This window comes from Enoplosus armatus, chromosome 3 (genome assembly GCF_043641665.1).
Source record: "Enoplosus armatus isolate fEnoArm2 chromosome 3, fEnoArm2.hap1, whole genome shotgun sequence".
NCBI classification, from domain to species: domain Eukaryota; kingdom Metazoa; phylum Chordata; class Actinopteri; order Centrarchiformes; family Enoplosidae; genus Enoplosus; species Enoplosus armatus.
This window is the reverse complement of record NC_092182.1, coordinates 12534185-12558691: the sequence shown is the minus strand read 5'-3', so window position 1 is coordinate 12558691 and position 24507 is coordinate 12534185. Positions and strand designations below refer to the sequence as shown.

Here is a 24507-nt window from a genome sequence, read left to right as displayed (position 1 = left end):
TATAACAATGATAATATAATAACAATTGTTTTGGTTTTTTTGCATTAAGTGTGGTCTGTGTCCTGTTGAGCTTGCTAATTCAACCACACAGTCTCCACAGTAACATGACCCACTCCCATAGCCCTGCATAAGGATCTCAACTGAATGATAATTAGCTGCGATGTTGTGACCATCCTCAAACATAACCGTTCCGTCCAAGAGAGGTGAGAGATGATCAGAGCCATGAGGAAACGTCCATATAGGCCAATCAGAATTAAATTGCGTGATGTTTCAGTTGCGATGCTGTTTTTAATTAACCTAAAAAACGAGCCAATGAGGAGGTAAGGAGAGTCGTGGACATGCTACAGACATAGACTTGGGTACCTCCCAAAGTGCGCGTGACAGATTTGTTGCTTTATCCATATTCTTGATATTAAATCGTCGCAATGTGATTCTGTGTCAGCTGCTCCTCCTTACCGCCCAGCATCTTTAAACATAAGAAACATGGCCAAAGCAGCCTAAAGCATCTGCCAAGAACACAAATCCATGGCCGTGGATATAATACGGTCTCTCAGACAGGCCTATTATGCCGTAAATAAGACTGAAGGGGGAAAAAAACAATCATGCACTCAAAGCTTCATGTGTCTTTCGATCACACTCCTTACACGCTAAAACACAAATCATCAAAAACGAAGATCTAAGGCATTTTTAGCGACAATTACTTGGCTTCACATTTTTCTTTTCTTTTGGTGTTTTGTCCAGTAGAGAAACCGTCAAATGTTCACACAGATCTGTAATAAATACCGACTAAAAAGAACGTGCTGGAGACGGACAGATAGGCCTATTATTAGTCCAAATCATATGAACAGGGAGCTCACCTCAGTTTCAAAGACGCACGGTGTAGGCTGTTTCACCTCCCGACTGCGCGGAGGTCGGCCCTCTTAATGAATTTGTTCCTCCGTGGTTCTGCAAATGAGATTAGATGTGGAACAACGGAGCAGCCAGGAGACACATAATAAAGCGGCCGCACATCGCAGCACTGCGGGCTGTGGACGCTCCCCCTGCAGCAGCAGCAGCAGCAGCAGCACAGCGGAGAGGAGAGCGCACCGCACCTCAACGCAACACTCAGCGGTCAATCAGCGGAGCAGCAGCGTCATGGAGCTCCGACATATAACACACTTCATGGACTAAATATGAACTATAGCACGATATCTGAAAATGCATGCATTGTATTTTGTAACGAGACCTGCTCATAAACATAGCTCAACAATAACGTGTGTGTGTGTGTGTGTGTGTGTGTGGATGGGTGGGTGTGGGCTGTGTGTGCTCATATATGTTTGGTGTGTGTGCGTGAGTGGTAGGCAGGCCTGTGTCTGGGATCGTGTGTGGGAATGTATGTTTGAAGGAAGGATATTATTTTTGTTTGACAGTCTGTCTCTATTTCCATACTGGCTATGTTATGCAATAATCCATTTTTACATTTAAACTTCACACAATTGGATTTCACACTTCAGCGTACCAAAGTGTGCTTATTAGCTGCAGAAGTTTATAGTTATTCTTGTAAAATGTGGACCTTAGAAATCTTGGAAAGTAGTTGTCCAAATCAAAGAAAATAATCTTGATGGTAGTAATTTGGTCAAATTGTCTCGTGACACGCATCATCCATCAGGCCAATGTTTCTGTACCAATGTCTGAGTTTATTTTGTGGCAGGACAAACGCTGACAGCTGACATGTGCGTCGTTTATTGATTTCTTTTGATGTCACAAAGGTAGAGGCGGCGTCTATTCACTCTGTTCCGGTGTTGTAAACTAACGCACCCCAGAACTGGAAAGCCGTTGACAGACACAAGAATTAGCCAATGACAGAGCAGTGCTTCTCACGTCAACCAATCCGCTGCTACCATGTCAGGCGTTCTCTGTGTTGTTGCTGTCTGACAAATGTGGGTATGAGGAGAGAGTCAATCATGGCTGCTTCCTTGTTACGGTGGCTAAAAAGGCTGTACGTTTTCTTGTTGACATGTCCCCTCTGTGTCCCAGCCTTCTTGAATTTAGAGGAGCTGAATGAGATGAAATATGGGATTCAAATTCTTCCCGATCCCGTCATCTTGGGGCAGGTGAGTGAGGGTGTTTGGGGAAGCTAACGGTTAGCTTGCTAGCTAGAAAGTAGGCTACTGATGGCTAGCGTGAAATATCTTCCTTTAATGTCACCAACGCGAGTAAAGAATAACGTGTCTGTCAGCTGGGTGAGAAACCCAAATCAAACTGTGCAGTTTGCTACCAAGTTTCATAAAGAAACGTTAATGCTGAAGTTAATTCAAAGTGACCTACGCAGCAACCATCGTTGACAGTTGTCACAACACAACCTCAACTTCCACCTAAGTAGATAGTTGCAACTCCTTTAAATTGTAAATGACTAACCACGAGGACAGTCGCAAAACCAGGCAGTAAATAGGCTTTAAACACTCGGGGACTGTGTTAATGTATGGCATTGTCACACTCAAAGATATTGCAGTTTTCATGACAGTGTCTCTCCTTTAGACCAAGACAGAGGAGGTTATGATGGTGTCCAGTAAGTACAAGCAGCTGTATGAGTGTCGACTTCCAGCCCAGGCCATCCGGTTTCATCAGGACCCTGCCTCTGAGCCTGACTCACAAGGGTACACTGGGCCTGAGATCCCAGACCTACTCAGTCCAATGCACAATACCCAGTGCCTAGTGAAGGTTTGTTCTAAACTCAAACTTTTATCCATCCAAGGTAGAGCTGCTTTTGACGCAAACTGTATCGCACTGGCCGCACTTGTCACTAAAATGTGTTTTGCCTGATTCAAGCAGATGGCTCTATATACATGTGTGATTGCACCAAAAACACATCCAGAAAGTACTTGAATCTGGCCACTCCAGCCATATTTGATGATGTGAATGGTGTATGTGACTTGAAATTCACTGTAGTGAGAAAGCTAGTTTGTCTGCATTAGTGTAAAGAAGGTGCATAGTGTGCACAGCCATCCTCAACTGGGTACAGGTGCAGGAAAAAAAGTAGCACATACAACAGAAAGGAGATATATTCTTCACACTGAATATTGCAAATTCACAAACATTTGTTGTGGTAACATTTTGACCTTGACAGGCTATGTATACAGACAGAAATGACAGCTCCACCTGCAAATTGGAGATCACATTATATGAGTAAAACACACCAAAACTATATACCAAGTACAAAAAACACATAACTGTACCAAAATAGGCCGCCAACACCTGATACCTGTATATAATACACGTTTTTACAACTTCTGTCAACTTTGCAGTGTGCATAAAAAAGCACAAGAAATACAGAGAGACAGATAATTTGCACATGCCATATTATTCAGACAGGGTTTTCAGGTCCATACATGAGGCAAGATACCAGTGAGCAAAGACAGCCCCATTATCCAGGTGTATGGCAGAACATAAATGTGTATTTCTTTCTGTTTAGTGCTTACAGTTTCCTCTGAGATATAACTCAAACTCAAATATGAGTTTGGAAGTGAAATCCGATCACAAGTGATCTATTCATGCATTTGAGGTGTGGACAGCAATCTTTCACAACTGGATTTACAGTAGACGTAATCCACTTTGAGAAGCCATTAAGGCAGGAAATGGTTACTCTTGACAGTTTGCACACAAAGATTATGATACATTCAAAATATACAGCATAAATGATTCATTTCCGGCTACACAAGAAAGTGGAGTGCCAATGCAAACTGCTCCAAAGTCCTGTAAGTATAAAGTGATGGAAAAGACACTCGTCTCTGTATTGCTGCTTTATGTTTTCACTGGCTCAGTTTAGAGTTAAGATTCTTACAACAGAGATCTTGTTAGGCAAAAAAAAAAAAAAGATTGTGCAATATAACTCATTTCTTGGGAAGAGCGTCACTGATTACTTTCCCCATCGCTATTTTAGCACTGGAATTTAAACAACTGTCTGTCCTCTGTTCACAAAGAGGTGAAGTGTACCCTTTGTTCCGAAGCTCCTTGACAGTCTCCACATATTTCCCCTAAATGTTTTCTGTGTCTTCCTCATATTGTATCGCAGTTAGAAGGTTATGAGAGTTGTTTGCTGACATGATATAAATGTGTTCCTTGACCCAGTGCCCAGTGACATACTTATCTCCTCCTTATCTCTTCATAAGATATTTGTGTCTCGTTGCTTAAAAACAAGCCACTTTTGTTGCCACACTAGGAGATTGTGAGTGTGACAAATACTAAAAGAATCCCTCCATGTTTTTAGTCCTATAAATAATAATGAAATGAAGCTCAGCAAAGAGAGACGCAGTGAGTTGAAATACAGTCCCAGTAGTATTTTATAGCAGAGGTGGGCCAACTCGCCTGAAATAAAAACCACCTCCACTGACAACATAAAAAATGCACTTTTAAGAAAAAAACCTTTTTGGAACATGGAAAAAGAGTGGAGGTGCTGTTTCACACAGCAAAATGTGTGGATATTGTTCAAAATTAAACTAAACTGATCATGAGACGAGATGCGTAAACTCTGCTGAATAAATTCCTGAGGGAACCTGTGTAGTATCATTATAACAGGAACTAAATACAGTCTGTACTTGTTTCTGCTGTTGCACTCACTGAAACAGTAGCACATATGAGCCCAATACTGGTGTTTAACAATCAGCACAATCGTTGGTTAAAAAATAGTTTTTTAGTATCTTCCAGATTAAAAAAAAGTGTGTAGGTGCCATTTTTTTGTGACGTTAAAATACTCTTAGTCATTCCTGCATCCTGACATATCAATTTTCCATCATCCCAATCATCAATAATCAACCAAATAACAACAGACAGACAACAAGTTGGAAAGTCTCCCACTGGGTGTAACTTGCTCAAAAACGTGTGCACAAGTTGTTTGTGTGTGTGGAATTTTAAGGATGGTCTATGATTACTTACTTGTCATTTAACAAGTAGCCTAAATGAAAAGGAAAATGTGTCCGTCAATTATGGTTTATTGAAACGTTTGCTGTCTGTTTTTCCTGCAGACGAAGGACTGGTGGACATACGAGTTCTGCCATGGTCAGCATATCAGACAGTACCACCTTGAAGGTAAGGGCTTACCTCCGTGTCTTTAATGCATGTTTTCCCATGTCAATCACTTTGACCGACTTTGACTATCTTTGACGCATGTTGTTCTTCTCTCCTTAGACACAGAGATAAAAGGGGATATTCTCTTCCTGGGTTATTATGAATCTGAATTTGATTGGAGCAATGAAACAGCAAAGGTAGAGTTGCCTCACCTTACCTTGATGGTATTGGCATATATCAAAGTAAGGAATTGCACGATTGTATAATATGAGCTAAATCCTTGTGGTTGTATGTGGCAGTGAGTACTTCACAGTTGAATGTCTCAGATGTTCATTTCACATTTTCACATTATTTGATGGAGAAATCCCTAATTTTGTAGGGCAGAAATGATGTGAACTTTCTCTCTGTTTTTCCAACGTGACTAAATTACACTTACGTGACACAATTCTGTCATTGCTAATAGCCCACATCATTTGCTCATTTGCTACTTATTTTATCCATCACAGCAAACAGGAACCAGCTGTCAATCTTTGAGCTACAGACAAAAGAAGAAAAGCATTATAGTCTTTGATATACGTTACTATGTGCTTATTATGTGCTTTGCTCCTGAAATCAAACCCAACAAAATCCTTTGTCTTGTTTAGCTGGTGATTTCTTATACAAAGAGCTCTTAAATCCCTTAAATAGTCTCTGCTTTTTTCCACCACACCCAGGATGATTAGTTATTTTCAACAGATTGCCTCTAATTTTACATGGCTTATATATAGTCATTTGTTGACTTTGTTAAAAACAACAAGACTACTTCATGGAGCCGATTGTTCACACATGACCTAGTTAAAATGTCAATGTTTACTGAATGGAGCTAACTGAGCCGACTGACAAAACTAACTTGCTAAGATACTATATCATACTAAAAACTGCTGATGAATGTCTGATGACATAAAAAGCGCACAAACATCAGAAACACCACTTTCAACTTTTGGTTGATGCACTGAGCCTCATCGTCCAAGAATATAATGAATATTATGAATCAGTTTTGTCAGTTAAAAAAAATCTTCTCTTTTTATTTCCCCAGGCCTCCAAACAGCACAGGCTGAAGCGCTACCACAGTCAGACGTATGTAAACGGCTCTAAGTGTGACCTAAATGGAAGTCCCAGAGAGACTGAAGTGCGGGTGAGGCATTGGCATTCAGGATGTATTTGTGTTCTACTCTGCTTATGTGGTTTTTCTTGTTAGGTTTAAGTTTTGATTACTGCTTTGCTATTCCAAACAGAGATATGAAATCAGATCCTCCTGAACACACCTAGGCTATTTTACTCTTATTATTTCCAGTTTGTGTGCGAAGAGGGCTCGGGTGACTACATCGCCCGAGTGGATGAGCCTCAGTCGTGCCGCTATGTGCTGACAGTTCACACCAGTCGTACCTGCCAGCATCCATTCCTGCGGCCCCCATCCACAGCCAAGCCGCAGGGCATCGTGTGCCAGCCAGCGCTAAGTGCTCAGCAGTACATGGATTACGTCAAGACTCAAGTCTGTGAGTTCACAAAAATGAAGGTCACTGTGACGCAGCATTTGGAGAGGAATTACTTCAATGTAATTCCCTGTTGAAGCAGGACATAATGTGGGAAAGGAGTATTTAAAAGATAGAGGAAGATAAATGCAGTGAATATAAAAGTGTATGTCTTTTTTGACATTTGTTGAAAAGGTGTTTGATATGTGATATCTTCCATTGTCTAATTTTATAAGAAATGTGTGACACGATCCTTCTTTCCCTCCCTCCTCCTCCTTTCCTCTGTCTGTTCCCAGCGGACACAAAGCGTAAAGTAGAGCAGATCTCAGAGGAGCTGAGGAGTCTTGATGAGATGTTGGCTGGTAATGAAGGGGCAGATGGAGCAGTGGAAGTGACAGCAGAAGAGACATCACCTGCACCTAGTGATGACCCCAACCAGCCAGACAGAAAAGGTGCATTTTCTTACACTTAAGAGGCAAATTGCCTTCAAAGTGTTGTTGTAATTTGTCAATGCTCTAGATCACAATATCCCCTGGGCTTTTTGTTTATTTCCATCATGCCAGATGTAAACTTGTGTGACATGTGCGTGTGCCTTTTTTTATTTTGAAACAGATGCTGCTGATGTGTCTGAGGATGTCGGGTCAGAGGAGGGAGAAGATTCAGACTTCTGGGAGGGAGTTACAAAGCCTGGGAGTTCAAAAACAACTGCTTCTCAACAGGAGAATCAGGTATAGAAATATGTCTTAAAAACTTTCAGTGAATGATGTTTCTCTGGAGCCTTTTGGTTGTTGGTGAATGAAAGACTTTTTTTTTGTACGGAGCTTTTTTTGAGTTGTTTCACTCAAATAATCTTTACAGCGTGATGTTCAAGTTCCAAACTGAAAGATATGTTTTGTTAATCACCTGGGCTACTGCTGTCATGTCCACAATGCAAAATACTGATTATTTGTTGTGGAGAAGCTTTATAATATTTTGTCTTTTTAACATTTGAAAATGTTCATGCATTTGCTTCATCTATCTTAATCTGACTAAACTGACACATTGTGGATACATTTTTTTCAAAGTTCATTGTTGTATATATTCACCAAAAGTGTGGTTTCATTAACTTGTAAGATATTTTTTAAATGTAGAGGTGATTCCCAACCACTAGAGGTTGTAGGTTGACACCTTTCCTCCCCACTTCACAACTCTAACCTGATTTTTTTTTTCTTCACACACAGGCAGCAGATGATGGCTCACTTTCAGACAATGAAGTCATAGATGATGGTGATGAAGGTATTGCAATTTGCTGCTCTCGCCATCCCTATCTCACACACACACACACACACACACACACACACACACACACACACGAGGAAGACTTTTCTAATGACTGCTTTAGAGAGCCTCAAACAAGATTGATAGAACAACACAGTCATTTATTTCTGTGCAGTTACGTTGTCTGATTTGCAAACTGAAGTACTTTATTCTCATTTGTTATACTTTTCTTTTGTGTGTTGGACGTGTTGCAATTTCTCTCTTCAAATTAATTTTTTCAGTTGAAAAATTCAACTTTAAAATCATCACTGACCCAGCAGACCTGATGAAATTTGTCCAACATCTCAAAGAGAGTAACAGGAAGGTCAGTACTTGCCGAGATCACTATGATCATCTTTTTTGAACACCTCTTTACATATATATATATATATATATATATTTCTCTTTATTTGCAGTGTATGGGTATTCCAAGTCAATGCAGATGTTTTTGTTTTTGTTTTTAGAAAGCACAAAACCAAGCCAAAAGTCTAGGAGAGAAACCAACAAGCAACAGGGTAACGGAGAAGCTTGGAGAGGAAGCGAAGGATGAAGATGAAGGCCTTCTACAGGAGTTTGAGGATGAGATGTCCGACCTCTCTGTGCCCTCGGATAAGATTGAAGAGATAAAGGAGGAAATGCAGAAGGAGTTTGACAACATCATAAATGAGGTTTCAGGCTAGAAACAATACGTAATTTTAGATCGATGTATAGGGAATTAAATAATCTAACATAATGTGATGCTTTGATGTGACTGGCTTCTCTCTGCGTTGTAGGCCCAGCAGGAATTAGAGACGGAAGGTCTGAAAGGAGAATTTGATCGCACTCAAGCGACACAGACGCTGGAGACGACACTGGACAAGCTACTCGATCATTTGGAAGAGAAAGATGTTCAGGACCCTGAGCAGCAAACAGCAGGAGTTCAAAGAGCCAGCGACCCAACAAGGGGCAGCCCCAGCCTGGCACCGAAGCAGCCAGGTAACCAGGCAGCCTGCCCACCTCTGTGGTCATGTTCATATCTGCACACTCTGTGTCCGCCTCCATCATCCTCATATTCCATCCATATGTACAGTCGATGTTTGTCGCAACATCTTTCATCCCAGAATAAGACACGCACATGGAGTTAGTTTGATGCAAAAATCCAGAGAGAATTTGTGTCATCACATTGATATTTTGAATTATTTTGGTGAGTTAGTGGCCTTTCCTCTGCTGCCATTGATGTGTCTGTGGGTGATTTTTCAGTAATTAAATCAAAATGAAATCAGTCACAGTAATTGAAGTCTGACAGTGCACAAATGTAACGCTTATAAGACAGTGTTTTGGATGACACATTCTCGGCTCTCTTCCCTCCTCCATCCTGTCACCCTGCTGATGGGTTTTGAGGTGAACTGTGTTGTTTGTCCCTCTTTTGTCTCGTCACCCCAGACCAAGCGGCTGACGACCATGTTAAGATCAAAATTACTAAGTATAAGACGGGCAGCAGCCCTGATGGGGAGGTCAAAGTTCAGGAGATGGGCGAAGGAGACCCCCAGTGGCAGCACATAAAGGACGTGGTTAAAGAACAGCTAGAGAAAGCAGGACTGAAGGCAGAAGGTATGAGGGGGGAGTGCCCGAAACACTCACGGCCTTTTCTCTCTTCCATCTGTTATCTTGAGCATTTAATAGTTCTGTACTTCTGTTCTCATCTTTGTCAAAAAAGCATACAACTGTCAGATTTAGATTTTTGTTCCTGTTCAATAGACACTTAATATCATGAAATCCAGCAATTAAACACATGTGCTTTAACTGAAGACCAAAACACTGTTTGGTCAAAATTAGCAGCTGGTCATAAGACCAGGGACCCATTAAATTAGATGTAATAGTTCTAGATCATTTAAATTTTAATTAACAGAATTACAAAATTCAAGATCATGGTAGCAGAATAAGAAATCTCTGACAGCAGTTAGCTGAAACTTATCTTAAAGACAAAGGGAAACGAAAGGTGTGTAATCCATCTGTGTCCTTTCTTTTTCATCCACTGTTGTGTTTGTATCATTCTTCATTATGATTATTTGTTGTTTTAACACATGGTACAGTTTTCTTACTCTGCGCCACTCGGAGGTACATGTGTTTAATTGGCAAGCCCACCTTTTCCCCTGTTTTTCTTTTTTAGGAAAAATTGAGGTGAAGATCTTGACGCGAAAAAATGCAGAGGAAGCAGGTGACCAGTGGCTGACTGAAGAAGATACAAAGTCCTTCAGGGAGCTCCTCATAAATCTCCTGGTAATTCAAGAAGAGACAGTGACTTTTTATTGGGTTCATTTGGATCCTTCGGGGTGTGAGATATGCACCGTTACACTGTGTTTGCCAGCAGCTGTAGAGTTTGCTTAGTGTAATTTCAGCCTGTGTGAGAACAGAGACATACGTTGCATACTTGTCAGAGGTCAGTCACCACTTGTAAACTTAAAGCGATACTTTGACATTTGGGTTTCAGGTTTGCTGGGTAAGTTGCACAGAGTTGCTCGCAGTGCTTAAAGAGTTGAGCTACATTGACTTTAGACACCCTCCTCAAACATTGTAAAAAAGCACTATGAGATAAAACATTAACCTGCAAGGGAAAAGGTGCAGAGGTGCTATTTCACACAGCAAATGCAGCCTTTTCGATGAGTGTGATTATTGTTTTGGGTGTCATCTACTAACTATATTGACCACGGGACAAGATGTGTCAGGGTCTGGGTGGCTTACCACCTCTCTGAAACCCATTTGGGTAACCACAAGGACACTTCACTCCTTCCAGAAGACATTAAATAATATGTAATAGAGTGTAACGTTTGTGTGAGTGTTTTGTCATTGGCATTCAGCATATCAGCATGCGGATCAATCGTAGAGGTTGGCATTGTTTTTTTTAACATCCTTTTTTTCCCTCCATCTTACAGACGGGAGGCACAGAAGAGGTTTACAAAGAGCAAAAGAGGCAGCAGGAGTTGGAGAACAACTATAGGTTTGTGTGGGGAGAGTCCCAGGAGGAGTCCCAGTCATCCAGCACCTCTGACTCAGACGATGTGGACATATGAGCTCATTCAGTGCACCTTCTGTGACGGTGAACTCCTGTGGAGACCAGCAGGGAGGGGGGACTCTGAAGTGCTGCCGCAAATTTGAAAAAGAGCCCACATGATTCAGTTACTGCTATTAAACCTGGCAGATAATATCAACTCACCTGTTTGCACATTCAGAAAATGTGTGTGTGTGTCTTGAGTAAACAATGTGTGTCTTTAGTAGGCGCCAGTTACATGTTGCACGATGAAACCGCAACATCTCAGCTGTACTTGTGCAGCTGAGTGAAGTTATGCATTTTCCCCTTTTCGATGGGATTCAGTTTTGATAGGTGGCTAGAAAAGCAGAGGGATGTACAATATGTACCTTTTTAGAAATATTTCAGTGCAGTTCACTGAATATTTGAATCTAGTTCTGAAGTTGTCATAAGCACAGTTGTGTCCACAGTTAAATTATTACTTACATGTGCATGCCTCAACAAACTGGATGAGTGTTTGCACAGGTAGTACAATTTACTGTTTACTGAAAAGTATGATTGTGTCTGGATGTAGAAAAATGGAGAAATACTCAAGGGTTCTCATTTCAGTTCCCACTTTGAAACTTTTGGACACGCTGTGTTTGCTGATTAGATTATCAGCAAACACAACTGTGGATTACAGAAGTGTTTGTGCACATGCTATGGCACTTTATAGTTTTAGTGTGTGCTTTGTTTTTGTTTCTGACAAGAAATTCCCTATATTTAATTTACCTTAAAAACAAAAAAAACCACAATGTCAGATTCTGTGTACCAGAATAATAAATACACACAAAACTTTTCTAAGGATCCTTCAGAGGTGTGCTTAAAAGGGCTGAATTTGTATAGTTTGTGAATAATTGTGGCTACTGGAAACTCAAGATGTACATAATTATTGCATAAATATGTTTTTGAATTGATTTGGGGCTTGAGTTCCCTGAGTAAATGTGTTTGTGACTGTGCAATCTGGTATATGAAACTTAATTTCACTGCGGAACTAAGTCATATACAAACTTTTTCAGACACAACTGAGCCACGCCAAGACCGGCGCCCAGAGGCACAAGATCAAACAAGCAGAGAAGGAAAAAAAGCTTCAGGCAGTGCAGTGTGTTTCTTTAGTGAGATTATCCTCTCAAATAATGTCATTAATTGTTTTATCTCTCTGTGTCACGACTATTTTAAAACCGTCAACCTGTCCCTAACAATCAAAGGTGTGCCATAACACACACACTTGTCTGCAGTAGTCCTATTGATCCTCACAATTCAGCTGCCCCCCATTATTTGTAAACCAGGACAACCTACAGTAGAGGCAGAAAATACAAGATATGTTAATAACTGCATACTTCAATGGGGCTATATTAATGTATTAGGAACACCATAATGGCTTCATAGGCTGAAAAATGTCCATCTGTGCTGCCTTGTACATATAAGTCTTTGAGCACTCTTTATTTGTTCTTTTGAAATAAAAAATGACCATAGGAGTCCTCCGGACATCATCCAGCCATTTATTTTTTATGTTCTAATGTTAAACATTTTATATTTGTGTGGGTTCCTTCATTAGATAAACATACTGCATGCTTCACATGTTCTGTGATCGTCAGATCTGTGAAACTAGAGGGTCGATCTAATATTGACAGGTGAGATGTAACTTAGGTAGCCACAAACAAAACTATACATTATAATTTCTGCTATCAAAATGTTATTATTAGCTATTAGATAATCATAATAAATAATCAAAGTACAGTGCGAGGAAAGAGTATAATAAAAAAAACCGTTTGCTAATCGGTCGCTGAATCTGCTGCACACCTGGACATTTGCTCGCAGCAGGACACGTGTCAGTGTTCAGCAAACACTGCTCTTTTCTTTTGAAATACCGGAAATAGCGTTTTTCTGGACGGAGATAACAGTCAGATAAGTTAGATGTAGTTTGGGCAACGCTGTGGAACATTTTTATTTTGGTGTTTTATTGTCTGTACGTTATTTTCATTAAACTACTGGGCTTTCCGTTTCCGTTAGCTATGTTAACACGACAGGAAGGATCGCTAACTTAGCAGTGAAGTTAACGTTAGCAGTGTCGATCAAATAACAGACTAGCCAGTTAGCTAACGCCAGTTGTCTTAACACCCAGGCCGAGAGCCAAGGACCAAAGACTGTCGTTTTAATTCGTTTCGTTCGTTTTTTCTATCCCGGCGATTATGTAGTGAGTGTTTTGGGTTTCTAGTTCGCTATTTTGTCACGATAACTATTAGCAACATTTTAGTGTGGCTAGCTGAGCTAAGTTGTCGTTTGGAGAGCAAAAAAAGCTAACGCTACGCCGTGGTCAAAACTGGCTCAGCTGTCGCTTTTCAAAGTTTGTGTGTCCCGTTATGATGAAGTAGCTGTGGGATAATAAAGCTGCTATGGTGTCTGCAGTACCGCTGGTGAGTAAACCACACCTTAAATGGGGAGTGACACTTGTCATTTACTCACACAACGAAGGGACATGGAAGTAAACAGTTCCAGACTGCGGACCTTGTAGTGAAACCTTGTCCATGTTGTCTGTCTCCGTCTCTTATTCAGCACCTGCCAAGTTGAACGACAGTGAGAGTGAGACACCCGGTCCAGCATGAAGGCCCTCGGATCCAGATTCTCCTTCTGTACGGGTTTCGTGGTGGGGACCTTCACACTGTACGTGTTTCTGCGGCAGGTGTGGTTCGAGAGGACTTTGTCAGCACAGCAGGCCACCAGCCTCGAGAAACTTCATGACTACCAGCAACAGCTTGAGGAGGAAAGGAAGATATGGAAGAAGGAGAGGTCCGCTCTCTTCAACCTGAAGCACCCTCATCATACAGGTATGTCCAAAAAGATGTTCATGTAAACTAATATAGAGAGACATTCTTCATTATCACCTCCTTAATCAGGTTTTTGTATTATGTTAAGGGTTAAACGCAAGTCTGTCTACTAACACAAAACTCAATACTTGTAGTGTAAAAGATCAACTTTATTGTGAAGACTCACAGTAAAGACTAGTAGTAGTAGACTATTTATAGACAGACTATTTCCCTTCCACATGCACCTTCGAAGTAAGAGTAACTGTGCTGCTACTCTAATCCTCTACAAATACTGTAATCTGCACTATGATAACAAATCTAATACCATTAGTGGCCTTTTAATAAATATGCTGTCGTGGGTGTGAGTGCCATTTAATAATTGTAAGACATTTAATCAATCACTATTTTGTTACATAATTATCTTTTTTTATTGAACTGATATGAGTGATGTGATATTTAGTATTAGAGTCCATTGTGTCACATACCTAAATACTTTACCGACACAGGGATGAATGTTTTTGGATCATGGCCAGGTGTGGCGTGTCCCCTTTTAATGCTGACAATTGATGCGTTTACATGAACTTAAATTACTGGTTTGTAACTGGTTATGTAAATTGGAGATACCTGATACCAGTATCTCTACCATGTGTGTGGCTAACCAGGTTTTACTACCAGTTTAAAATGGATGTAAGCACTGTTTACGATGGAGAGACTACAGTGTAAAATGTGATGTTCATATCTCCTCACCAGGTGAGGATAGCCGCATGGCTGATGAACTGTACAAAAAGGTGCGTATTCTTTGCTGGGTGATGACTGGACCCAACAACCTGGAGAAGAAGGCTCGGCATGTGAAGTCCACGTGGAGTCGCCACTGCAACATTGTGGTCTTCATGAGCTCTGTGGATGACCCCGACTTCCCCACAGTAGGCTTGGGTACAAAGGAGGGTCGGGACCAGCTGTACTGGAAAACAATCCGGGCCTTCCATTATGCCTACGAGCATCACGTCCATGAGGCCGATTGGTTCCTCAAGGCAGATGATGACACCTATGTAATCGTAGACAACCTGCGATGGGTTCTTGCGAACCACACGCCGGACGAGCCGATTTACTTTGGCCGAAGATTCAAGCCCTACACCAAGCAGGGCTACATGAGCGGCGGCGCAGGCTATGTGTTGAGCAAAGAGGCTCTGCGGCGATTTGTAGAAGGATTTAAAAACAAACTGTGCACTCACACTACCTCTGTAGAGGACCTGGCAATGGGGCAGTGCATGGAGAAAGTTGGGGTGCTGGCAGGGGACTCCAGAGACAGTGTGCACAGGGAGACATTTCACCCATTTGTTCCTGAGCAGCACCTCACTGCCAAGTTTCCCAAGAGCTTCTGGTATTGGAGCTACTGCTACTACCCCATCTCAGAGGCAAGTCTAGTAAAGATTGTGGCATCTCTATTTACTCTTGATATAGTGTTATACTGGTATGACGCAACCTCCCCACTGTTAATATTTGTACAGATGTCATTAGAGGTGTGAGATGCAAGTTTGTTTTGTGTGTGTGGAAAACTTTGAAGTTCTCAGTAATGTTGCATAACCACATACTCTGTTTTTTCCATCAGGGGCCAAACTGCTGCTCGGATGTGTCGGTGTCTTTCCACTATGTAGATGCTTCACACATGTATTTATTGGAGTACTACGCATATCACCTGCGTGCCTTTGGCTACAGATACCGTTACCAGCCCCCCGCTCCACTCGGCTACAATATCGAGCAGTCAATTTCCCAGGATGCTGCAGAAGGAAAGAAAGAGCTGGCATCTCAGGAGAAAAGGCGAGGAGAGGGGGATGATCCGTCCAGGACTGACAAGAAACAGGGTGCAGATGCTCCTCCTGCAGCTGGTAAAGACGCCCCTGCTGCTCCAGCAGGCAAATAACAACAGTCCTACTGTGTGTGTGTCTGTGTGTGTGTGTGTGTGTGTGTGTGTGTGTGTGTGTGTGTGTGTGTGTGTGTGTGTGTGTGAAGGGAACCGATCATTAGGTAGGAAGAATGTGTGTTTTCGGTGTTTGCTTGTTCATTCTGATAATCTTGACTCATACTTCTACAAAAGTAGAAAAAAACCCAGTCCATTTTGGTTTGAAATGCCCCCACATACAAGCCTGAGGATTCTTAATCTGCAGGACTGCTACTAATGTAAACTGTGACTGCAAGATGGGTTTTAAGGCTGAGAGGTGATTTTGTTTCCCCTGATTTTCAGGTTTGTCAAGTGGTTATTACAACAGTGTCTTTTTTTAAAAGTTGGTAATAGCTTTCTGTAAGAACTAAACAAACTAAAGCACCTTTTTAATCCATATCAACCTGGTAGCTAGCTTATATTATTTTCTTGACTATTACAAGCCCATCAAAACCTAATCTACCAGTCTCTACAGGGAAGTAGTTCTTGACTTGCTGGAGTTGTTTCACACATAGACAACATAGATAATGTGCCTTGGTGGCCAATGAGACACAGTTGTGCGCCTGACGAGGAAGTCAAAAGTATTTTTTTCTTTGGAGTGAAATGCCCGACCATCCACGGCACTCGCTCATCCACCTGTACTTCCTGAAACCGGCACTGGATACACACACTTCACAGTCCCCCTCGTCTCTCCCCAGTGGACCCATTAGCTTGTGCCTTGTAAATTGAGATTGTATGAGCCATCAGCTGCACACATGACTTTGCACTGTGACATTACCATGATGAGAGTGATGCTTTCAGAGTATCATTTTATTGAATCCTTCCAATGTAATGAGTATGGCCTTTGGGCAAGCCAGCGGGTGACTTGTTCATGACAGCGTTTCCTGAATAATTTTTCTTTTATGCTGTTTTAGTTTCTAAATGTTGTGTAATTCTTAAATTCTGTGTGCGCCAGATCTTTTCTTTTGTAGTTAGTACATTGTGTATATTTTAAAGTATTCATAACAGTTCATTTTATTACTTTTAACCAAACATTTCCAAATACAGAAAATGGCTTCAGGAATCAAGCAGCATTCAGTGATGATTCAAACACAACACATGTCTCATTTATGTGAAAATTGCATGCACTTTTGAGTGTTATAGTTGATTTTCTTTTTAACCACTTAAACCTTTTATTCTCTTCAAGGTTAAAACTGTTATGAGGTAACTAAAGTCTATAAAAATGCCTTTTTGTAAATGTTTACACTCAAGTGTTTCCTTCTGTTCATGAGCACAGAGCATGTTCAGGTTTTTGTTTCTTGTTACTAAAAATGGTAAAGTCCAATTTAAACCAAATCAGCATGTTTTACTTAACAGTTTCATGTGAAATTAAGTCACTCACTTGTTTTACAAGTGAATTTAACAGTCTAGCAGAGGACTGCCATGCAGATTCTTACTATCAGTGGCTCAAAGTCCCGAAGGCCCAAACTTTGACTATTGATTACCGCCACATTTGGTTTCTGACGCCAGAGATGCAACACATAAAGTCCTCGACAATCTACTCCAACATTCAAATTTTATCAAAGGGAAAGGTGTACAGTACTGTATTTATATTTGAAAAGTATTTATGTTGGTATTGACGTCTAAATGGAGTCGATACACTGGTGTGTGTGTAAATGAGTTTGTGTGAGTGTGTGTGAGCACACGTGATCAGTGTGCACGGTTGTTTTCAGTGAATGGTACTTTAATCACTATAAATAAATGCATATTTTATTGTACATGTGTTTTGTTTACATGATATTACACTGTTATATGTATGTAGGACATTTTCCAGTAGAAAAGCATTCATGCGTGGTTAATATGGCTGTTTCACCTCTGTGGGTAAATTACTTTGATACATCTTCCTCTGTGGATACAGTAGCTGTGAGGATTTATCAGCGCTGTGAGAGGCTGAAGGTTTTACATCCTGTGTTGAGGTTGTGGAGGTGCGTGGACATCTCCACTACAGAAAGCGTTGAAACCTGAAAGAACAAGGTTTGAAAAAGATTAAGCAACAAGAGGTTTTTTTTTTTTCCTTTCTAATTTTAGGGTTTTTCAGGTCAAAGTTTCTTGCCTCTGGGGATTGATGAATCGGCCTCTCCTGGTATGTAAATATGCTTTGGCACAAGGACAAGCCATTCCTGTTGCATACAAAGAAAAAACAGGTTGTAACTCAGCTGCACTAAGTTAAACGCAGGTTTACAAGAGAGGTGCCGCACAAGTAATGACGACTTGTCTACTGCCTACAACCTGGATTTGACCATTTTTATAACTGTAAAATGTCATGGTTAATAGGCTACATGTTTAGGCTTTTTTATGTAAAAACATACCTATTAGCCGATATTGTTATCCATTTATTTTTTAGCATTCAAATATCGGTATCAGCTTCAATATTGGTCGGGCTGTAATGCTGTGAATTAGAAATCTGCACATATTGCTTAAATATATGAAGGTATCCTGGAGGGAAACCACCAGGCTTCAAGTGGGTTATTATCAGGTTTATATATCCATATATTTGTCCTACACACAGCAACACAATACCCTGTGAAATAATGTAAAATGAGGTCACTCACTTGTTCTCTGCCCCAACAGAGCAGCAAGGATGTGATCCATGTCTCCTGCTTGAGATGAACAGATAATGCGTGACAATGCCATAAACGTAAACATTAACATAAAATAAATAGGTGAGCTCAGTCTACAGAAAAATACTGGACACTGGCTTGTCATTGAATTTAACCTCAATGTACTGTTCAGTACCGCAGGACGAGGTGTTTCCTGCAAGAAGACACTCACTGTTTGGTTGGGCAGCGCTTCTCCTTCCCATTAGACTCACAAAGCTGTCGTAGTCGATGTCACCAGATCTCTTCAACTCTGCATTTCCACTGACACTATTGCAGCACTCCGACTTGTTAGCCTGTTGGAAACGATCGTGATTTTCAGCTTCCCACTTGAAAAATCAGCTACAGTGACCTGGAGGATCAGGCCACAACTCACTTGACTTTGTAAATATCAGATAAATGTAGTTGGTCTCACCTGTGTGAGCGAGTTGTAGGCATCTTCCTTACACCAAGACCTCACAGGAAGTAAGACGAGGATGACTAAAGCGACCAGTGAAGCAAGAGTGCAGCAGTTTCTCTCCATCACTCTGAAATGTAAATTAGTGCGTCAGTTTGAAAGCAGACAAAACCTGCACATAACTCTCTGGTGTTTCAGGTGGGGAGTTTTTTGCCCAAGCGTCAATGTGTCTTTGTGGTAAAGATTTGTTTTTGATGTACATTTTATTTCCTAATATCGTACGCTGTCTCTTTCCTCAACATGTACAAACGTATTCTGTGACCAATTTCAACTAAACATAGACACAGCAAAAGTTTTCACTATAGTCACATACTTTATTTCCATATGTTTTAGCAAACATTGTGATGGCTGTGATAGCAGAAACTAGTGGATCTTTCCATAGCTGACACTCAAGTATTACAGATATTTTTCTGTTTGTTGTTGTGCTCGGATATTCCTACTCAAATGTGTTTTCACAAATATTTGATTTGTAATCTCACTAATCACAATAACTTTGGGGTATTTTTACATACCTTTTACATATACATACACATACATATCTTTTCAGCTCTTCAGCTTAAAAGAAACTACTTCAGCTCACAGATGTAATTATGTGTTTTAAAACTGTTGAACTATGAACTTCAAAGCCAAGGAAGTGCCTCTCAATCCTCACTTTCTAAACATACACATATATTACATTTCTACATCTTCAGCAAAGCCTTCTGCTACACATAAAGAAAAGCCATATTTAACTCAGCTGTGAGGATACAGTGTTTAGTTCATTGACTCTTCATTATTCAGTTTTAAAAACAATCTAAAATCTCAGCCATCGTGTACAGTACAAACACTGAACCATATCTGACACTGCTCTGCACACTGATGAGCCACACAGAAGCTATTATGAGCTGTATAATGAATAAATACTAAATGCATGTAGAGTGTTTTAAAATCCTCCAGTCACTCCCATTGCATCAATAACTGAACCAGTACATTGCGTGCAATCAGTTTTCACGCGATTAATGTCCAATCCATTCAATCAGCATGACAGCCTGAAATTATCACAGCATCTTCTTCAACGAATGTTTAATGCTCTGTAATTGAACCACTCTGACTGTCCTGACAGTGATGTACATCACAGCGTCTAATGCAAATGATGTCTGGAGCACTGCATCTCTTTTTGGTGTAATTTATGGGATGCTGAAGTTTCCCAACAAACTAACTTGTTTTTAACTTTTTGTTGCAGCCTGATGTCCAACAGTCATACTTCAGATGACAGCGAATTTGCCTCAATTTGACTCCTAAGTAAGTAATCCTATACACTAATAACCACGTTTTAAAAGCACTTTATAATAAGGTCACAAAAACACGTTTGAATAATGCATAACTAGTTCATGCAGCATATTGTAGATGTTTGCATCTGCCTATAAAAACAGCTTCATATTTCTCTGACAACATGGTGCCGTGCTTTCAGGGAGGACAATCACATTCATGGTTCTGAAATGCCCTTTTCTATCCTTTAATGTGTAAAGTGTAAATGAGCAATCATTAATTGGTGATCCATTAAGCATTAAGCGCAGTGGTGTTTCGTAGAGAAGATTAAAAACCAACCAATTTATTCATTCATCCGATAAACTAAAATTAAGTAAAGAAAATAAAAGCATTTTGTTAGAAAATAGGCTGGCACAGTATCTTTACGTCTTCTCTGAATGAACAGAGGAACCTATCATAACGTCATTAGGCTCCTTTAAATGAAAATTACATGAAAGTCTTACCTGTTAACAGTTTAGATGAAAAGTCTTGACGTGATCCCACCGTGTAAAGCTTATAAAGCAGTGATCAGCGGTTTGCTTGGTCTTCAAGGAGCTGTCTGCCAACTCAAAATACGTCTTTCCGCTCAGCAGTTTCCTCTCTGTCTCAATTATTATAGTCCTTGAGCTCATTTGTAATCCAATTAGAGCTCCACCCGCCACCCAAACCGCCATACCACCCCTACACACCCCTACACACACACACACACACACACACACACACACACACACACAAACACAGTTTGTAGCATCTCTCTTATCAATCTTATTGAATAACTGAAAGCGAAAACATTAGACTTTTGGATGCAATTATAACAGGCTACTATGGGAAAATAAATAAAGTCATACATCTTTTCACCAGCGGTTATTTAATGAAATAAACATTAGAATTAAAAAAAAAAGGGAAGACTCTGCATCAGTTGACGCAATGAGTCTGAAAAGTGGAAACCATCTCGCTCTTTACAAAGTTGTCAGCCCAGTTCACCAACAGTTCACTACTCTCAGCAGTGTGTGTGTGTGTGTGTGTGTGTGTGTGTCCTTCAGAGCACTTACAGCATTGTTTAGAGTAACTCAGAAACACCATCAAAACAACATCAAAACACCAAGAATATTCTTAAATGGAAAGATATAAATCCTCTGACATTTGATGTGTGGATTAAAGTATTAATGAATTTCTTGACACTTGGGGAAATTGGATATGGATCTCACTTTCACACAACACGCCAACCGGTTATAATGTTTTTATATTAGATGGAAGCATTAAAGGTTCTAATGTAGTCTAATATGGGCCTATTTATCATGTACATTATATATATATGTGTGTGTGTGTGTGTGTGTGTGTGTGTTTGCTTATTATTATTATTATAACTGCAAACTTGAACGAAAGGGTGTGTGTGTGTCCCAGGAGAAATTGAATGTGTAATGTGCCTGTGTGAGTGGACTGGACTTGGAAACAGCGTACGCCCTGCTAGCGGATATTGCTGTTCTGTCTACACTTCTGTCACTGACTGGTGTGTAAGAGCAGAGAGCCAAATAACTCCCACGCTCTCTGAATCAATGGCAAGCGGAAGCCCTCTGACTGACCCTTTCCTTTCCACAGACAAAAAGTTTGATTACACCCACCTGAAATTTATAAGGTCCTGTTTGAAATCATTGTAACAACCTCTACATACAGTACAAACCCACACTGTGTTCAGGACAGCAACTAGCATGGCAGAGGTGTTGAGGTTTTTTTAGATAGATGTCATTTATAAAACAAACGTTTTTTTGTGGCTCGTTTGCTGAAACAGTTTTGGTTTGTAAAGATTTAACCCTTACATCTGTTCATCCTCATTTATCATATAAACCCTCTCTCTGTCATTAGAATGTATTAGAAATGCTGCTTTTCCATTGCATCAGAGTTTTTGGCACACACACACACACACACACACACACACACACAGACATGAACCTACTGTACACACATTGCATTATGAGACTTCATTGTTTTGATTGGAGTATTATTGACTTGAGAGAGGATTTAGATCCTGTAGTCAGAGTTGATATAAACAGTTTATGACACTGCACACCCATCCTGGTTTATTGACTTATTGTGTAGTGTATTTTTGCACTTTGTGTAGTCTGCATGTATTCCTACATACATTTACTAAAGTACTACTTTAGAAGTACTTAGTAGTATATTGTAGTATTTTAGATTTTTAGACAGAACTGGCTGAACTTGACTGTGTACTTATCTTACAGCTGCAGTTATGAGTTACTTAGCAGAATAAAGTGTTAAGTGAAAAACAAAGTGTAAAGATCTCATAACGTTTGATACTTTGTTACATTTAAACGTTTGTAGCTACTTTGACATTCTGGGAAATATGCTTATGCTATTAGCTTTATGGCTGTGAGTTAGATAAGAAGATTGATACCACTGTCAAGCTTGTCCGTTTAAATATGAAGCAACAGCCAGTAGCTGCATAGCTTAGCTTAGCATAAACATACTGGAAATGGGGAAACAGCTAGCCTGGCTCTGTGTGAAGGTAAAGAAATACACCTAGCAGGACCTCGAAAGCTCATAAATTAACATCTTTATTGTTTAATCAAAAATTTCACAGGGGGTAATGACTAATTATTGGCCAGGCACAACAACTTCCTGGAGTCTCCTCTGGTTGGTTGGTCCCAGCCAAGAAAAAGTCTGGCACATTTTGGGGGAGAAAGGTGGCGAAGGTGGAATACTTTCACTACATTTACCCTTCATGTAAATGTCAATGTCAGCCAAAGCTTTTGTCATGTTTTCACATCGGCCACTCGAGGTGGGAAGTAGGAAATTTAAGTTTAGTTCCCACTTAGCACAAATGCAGCATATCTTTACAATTATGACTGACAGAAACATCCCTTTACAAGAATATATGCAGATATTTTTTGTAGGGAAGTAGAGAAGGCCTTTCTATGTAACTGCTGCAAACACAGGCACACAGAGGTGCTGATACCTCTGATACCTCAGCTAAATATTGAGCATGTCTATGGTCAAGCACCTCCAACTCTGAAATCAAGAACTAAATGGTGTGTGTGTGTGTGTGTGTGTGTGTGTGTGTGTGTGTGTGTGTGTGTGTGTGTGTGTGTGTGTGTGCTCTCACAGCTCTTAACCCCCAGGAGACTGAGTCAATCACACTCAATTACCACCTCAGAAATTCTTGGGATTATTGTCTTTGGTGACAGACTTCTGACAGTGACAGGAGGACAAACTGGTGGCAGGACCGCCGTCAGTATGTTGTTTGTCCTGTTCAATGCTTTCACATTGTGAGTTGGGCTTAAAAATTGAGATCATAACATGCATGCATGTAGGGGGATCTTGTGATCACTAGTAATTAATTTGAGTTCCTAAATTCACCAATCAGGGCTGCAATGTTTTGCTTCATCATCAAGTAATGATGGAAAAAGTTATGAGAAAAACAGCGCAGCAAGTGTGATTGATTTTGCTTTAAAAAAATCTTTATTTGGTTTTAATTTAGCGCTGAAATAATTGTATCAATTTGGCTCCGGTTTATGAATGTCCAAATATATGACATTTTACACGAGTTAAAGCCTCTACTTACCCAAAGTTTGTACCCACACAGGTGTTTTCAATTATTTAGAGCTCCAGCAGGTTGTGCATGCTGATTGACATCTCCCTCAATCTGCCGTTAGTTTAGTTTCACCTGTTAGGGCGAGACAGCTCACATCTTTATTATTCGTGTCAGTAAATGGAGTTTTGTGACCTTACAGAGCACAAAAACCTTCTATAACTGTGTTGTTCTGTCACACTTCTCTCTTCTGTATCCATCTTTATTGTTTTATCATATAAATTAACACTGAAGAAGACTGATTTTCCAGTAAATAACTGTTCGATGTGCAAGATAAAGTGGCCATCTGTTTACTAAAACTTGACATCCTGTCAAGAAGAAAGACAAAGTATTTTACTTTCTCTCCCTGACTAATGCTACAGAGTGTAATGCTGTCTAACTTTAATTATTCCAATTTTGATGCAGTTTCAAAAGTAATGTTTGGTTTCTCAAAACACTGTTCGGATCGTAAATCACTTTTGCCAGAGCTTTCGACTGCTTCAAAGTTCAAGAATGAACTTCCACGCCCAACTAAGCTTGTTTGTCAGGGTGATCTGGTCTGTGACTGCCATCAGTAAACTAAGATTTTATCAGCATTTCAGAATAACTGCAATGCTTATATGAAGCTCTCTTATCTTGACTTACAAATATTACACTACAAACGTTGTGATGAATATGTGTTTTGTTTATGCATATATACAACAGACTCAAACATGATAATTGCACTGGGATTATCGGGGTGACCGTGAATCACAATAGTGACTCACATCAAATGAGTTAATTCTCTGAAGACACAAACCCTAATGGTTAATCAAACCACATCTGTGTGTAGAGCAGTCAGCTTGCATTGACACGTTCTGATGATTTTTGATTGGACTCTGGGGGGTTACTCCTATCCA

General features: G+C 40.3%; 2 protein-coding genes across 2 annotated transcripts; both read left to right on the top strand.

The window, feature by feature from the left end:
- The first annotated feature begins 1925 nt into the window (after window positions 1–1925).
- os9 (OS9 endoplasmic reticulum lectin) lies at window positions 1926–12389 on the top strand. Its single transcript, XM_070902118.1, has 15 exons — window positions 1926–2093; window positions 2518–2700; window positions 5001–5064; window positions 5164–5240; window positions 6119–6217; window positions 6377–6578; window positions 6851–7006; window positions 7167–7282; window positions 7775–7829; window positions 8093–8175; window positions 8315–8518; window positions 8624–8825; window positions 9273–9440; window positions 10000–10109; window positions 10763–12389. The coding sequence occupies exons 1-15, from the start codon at window positions 1926–1928 to the stop codon at window positions 10898–10900; spliced, it is 2025 nt and encodes a 674-aa protein (XP_070758219.1). The 3' UTR covers window positions 10901–12389.
- Window positions 12390–13457: 1068 nt separating this feature from the next.
- Window positions 13458–15628, top strand: c1galt1lb (core 1 synthase, glycoprotein-N-acetylgalactosamine 3-beta-galactosyltransferase 1, like b). Its single transcript, XM_070902119.1, has 3 exons — window positions 13458–13724; window positions 14454–15118; window positions 15313–15628. The coding sequence occupies exons 1-3, from the start codon at window positions 13499–13501 to the stop codon at window positions 15622–15624; spliced, it is 1203 nt and encodes a 400-aa protein (XP_070758220.1). The 5' UTR covers window positions 13458–13498; the 3' UTR covers window positions 15625–15628.
- Window positions 15629–24507: the final 8879 nt, after the last annotated feature.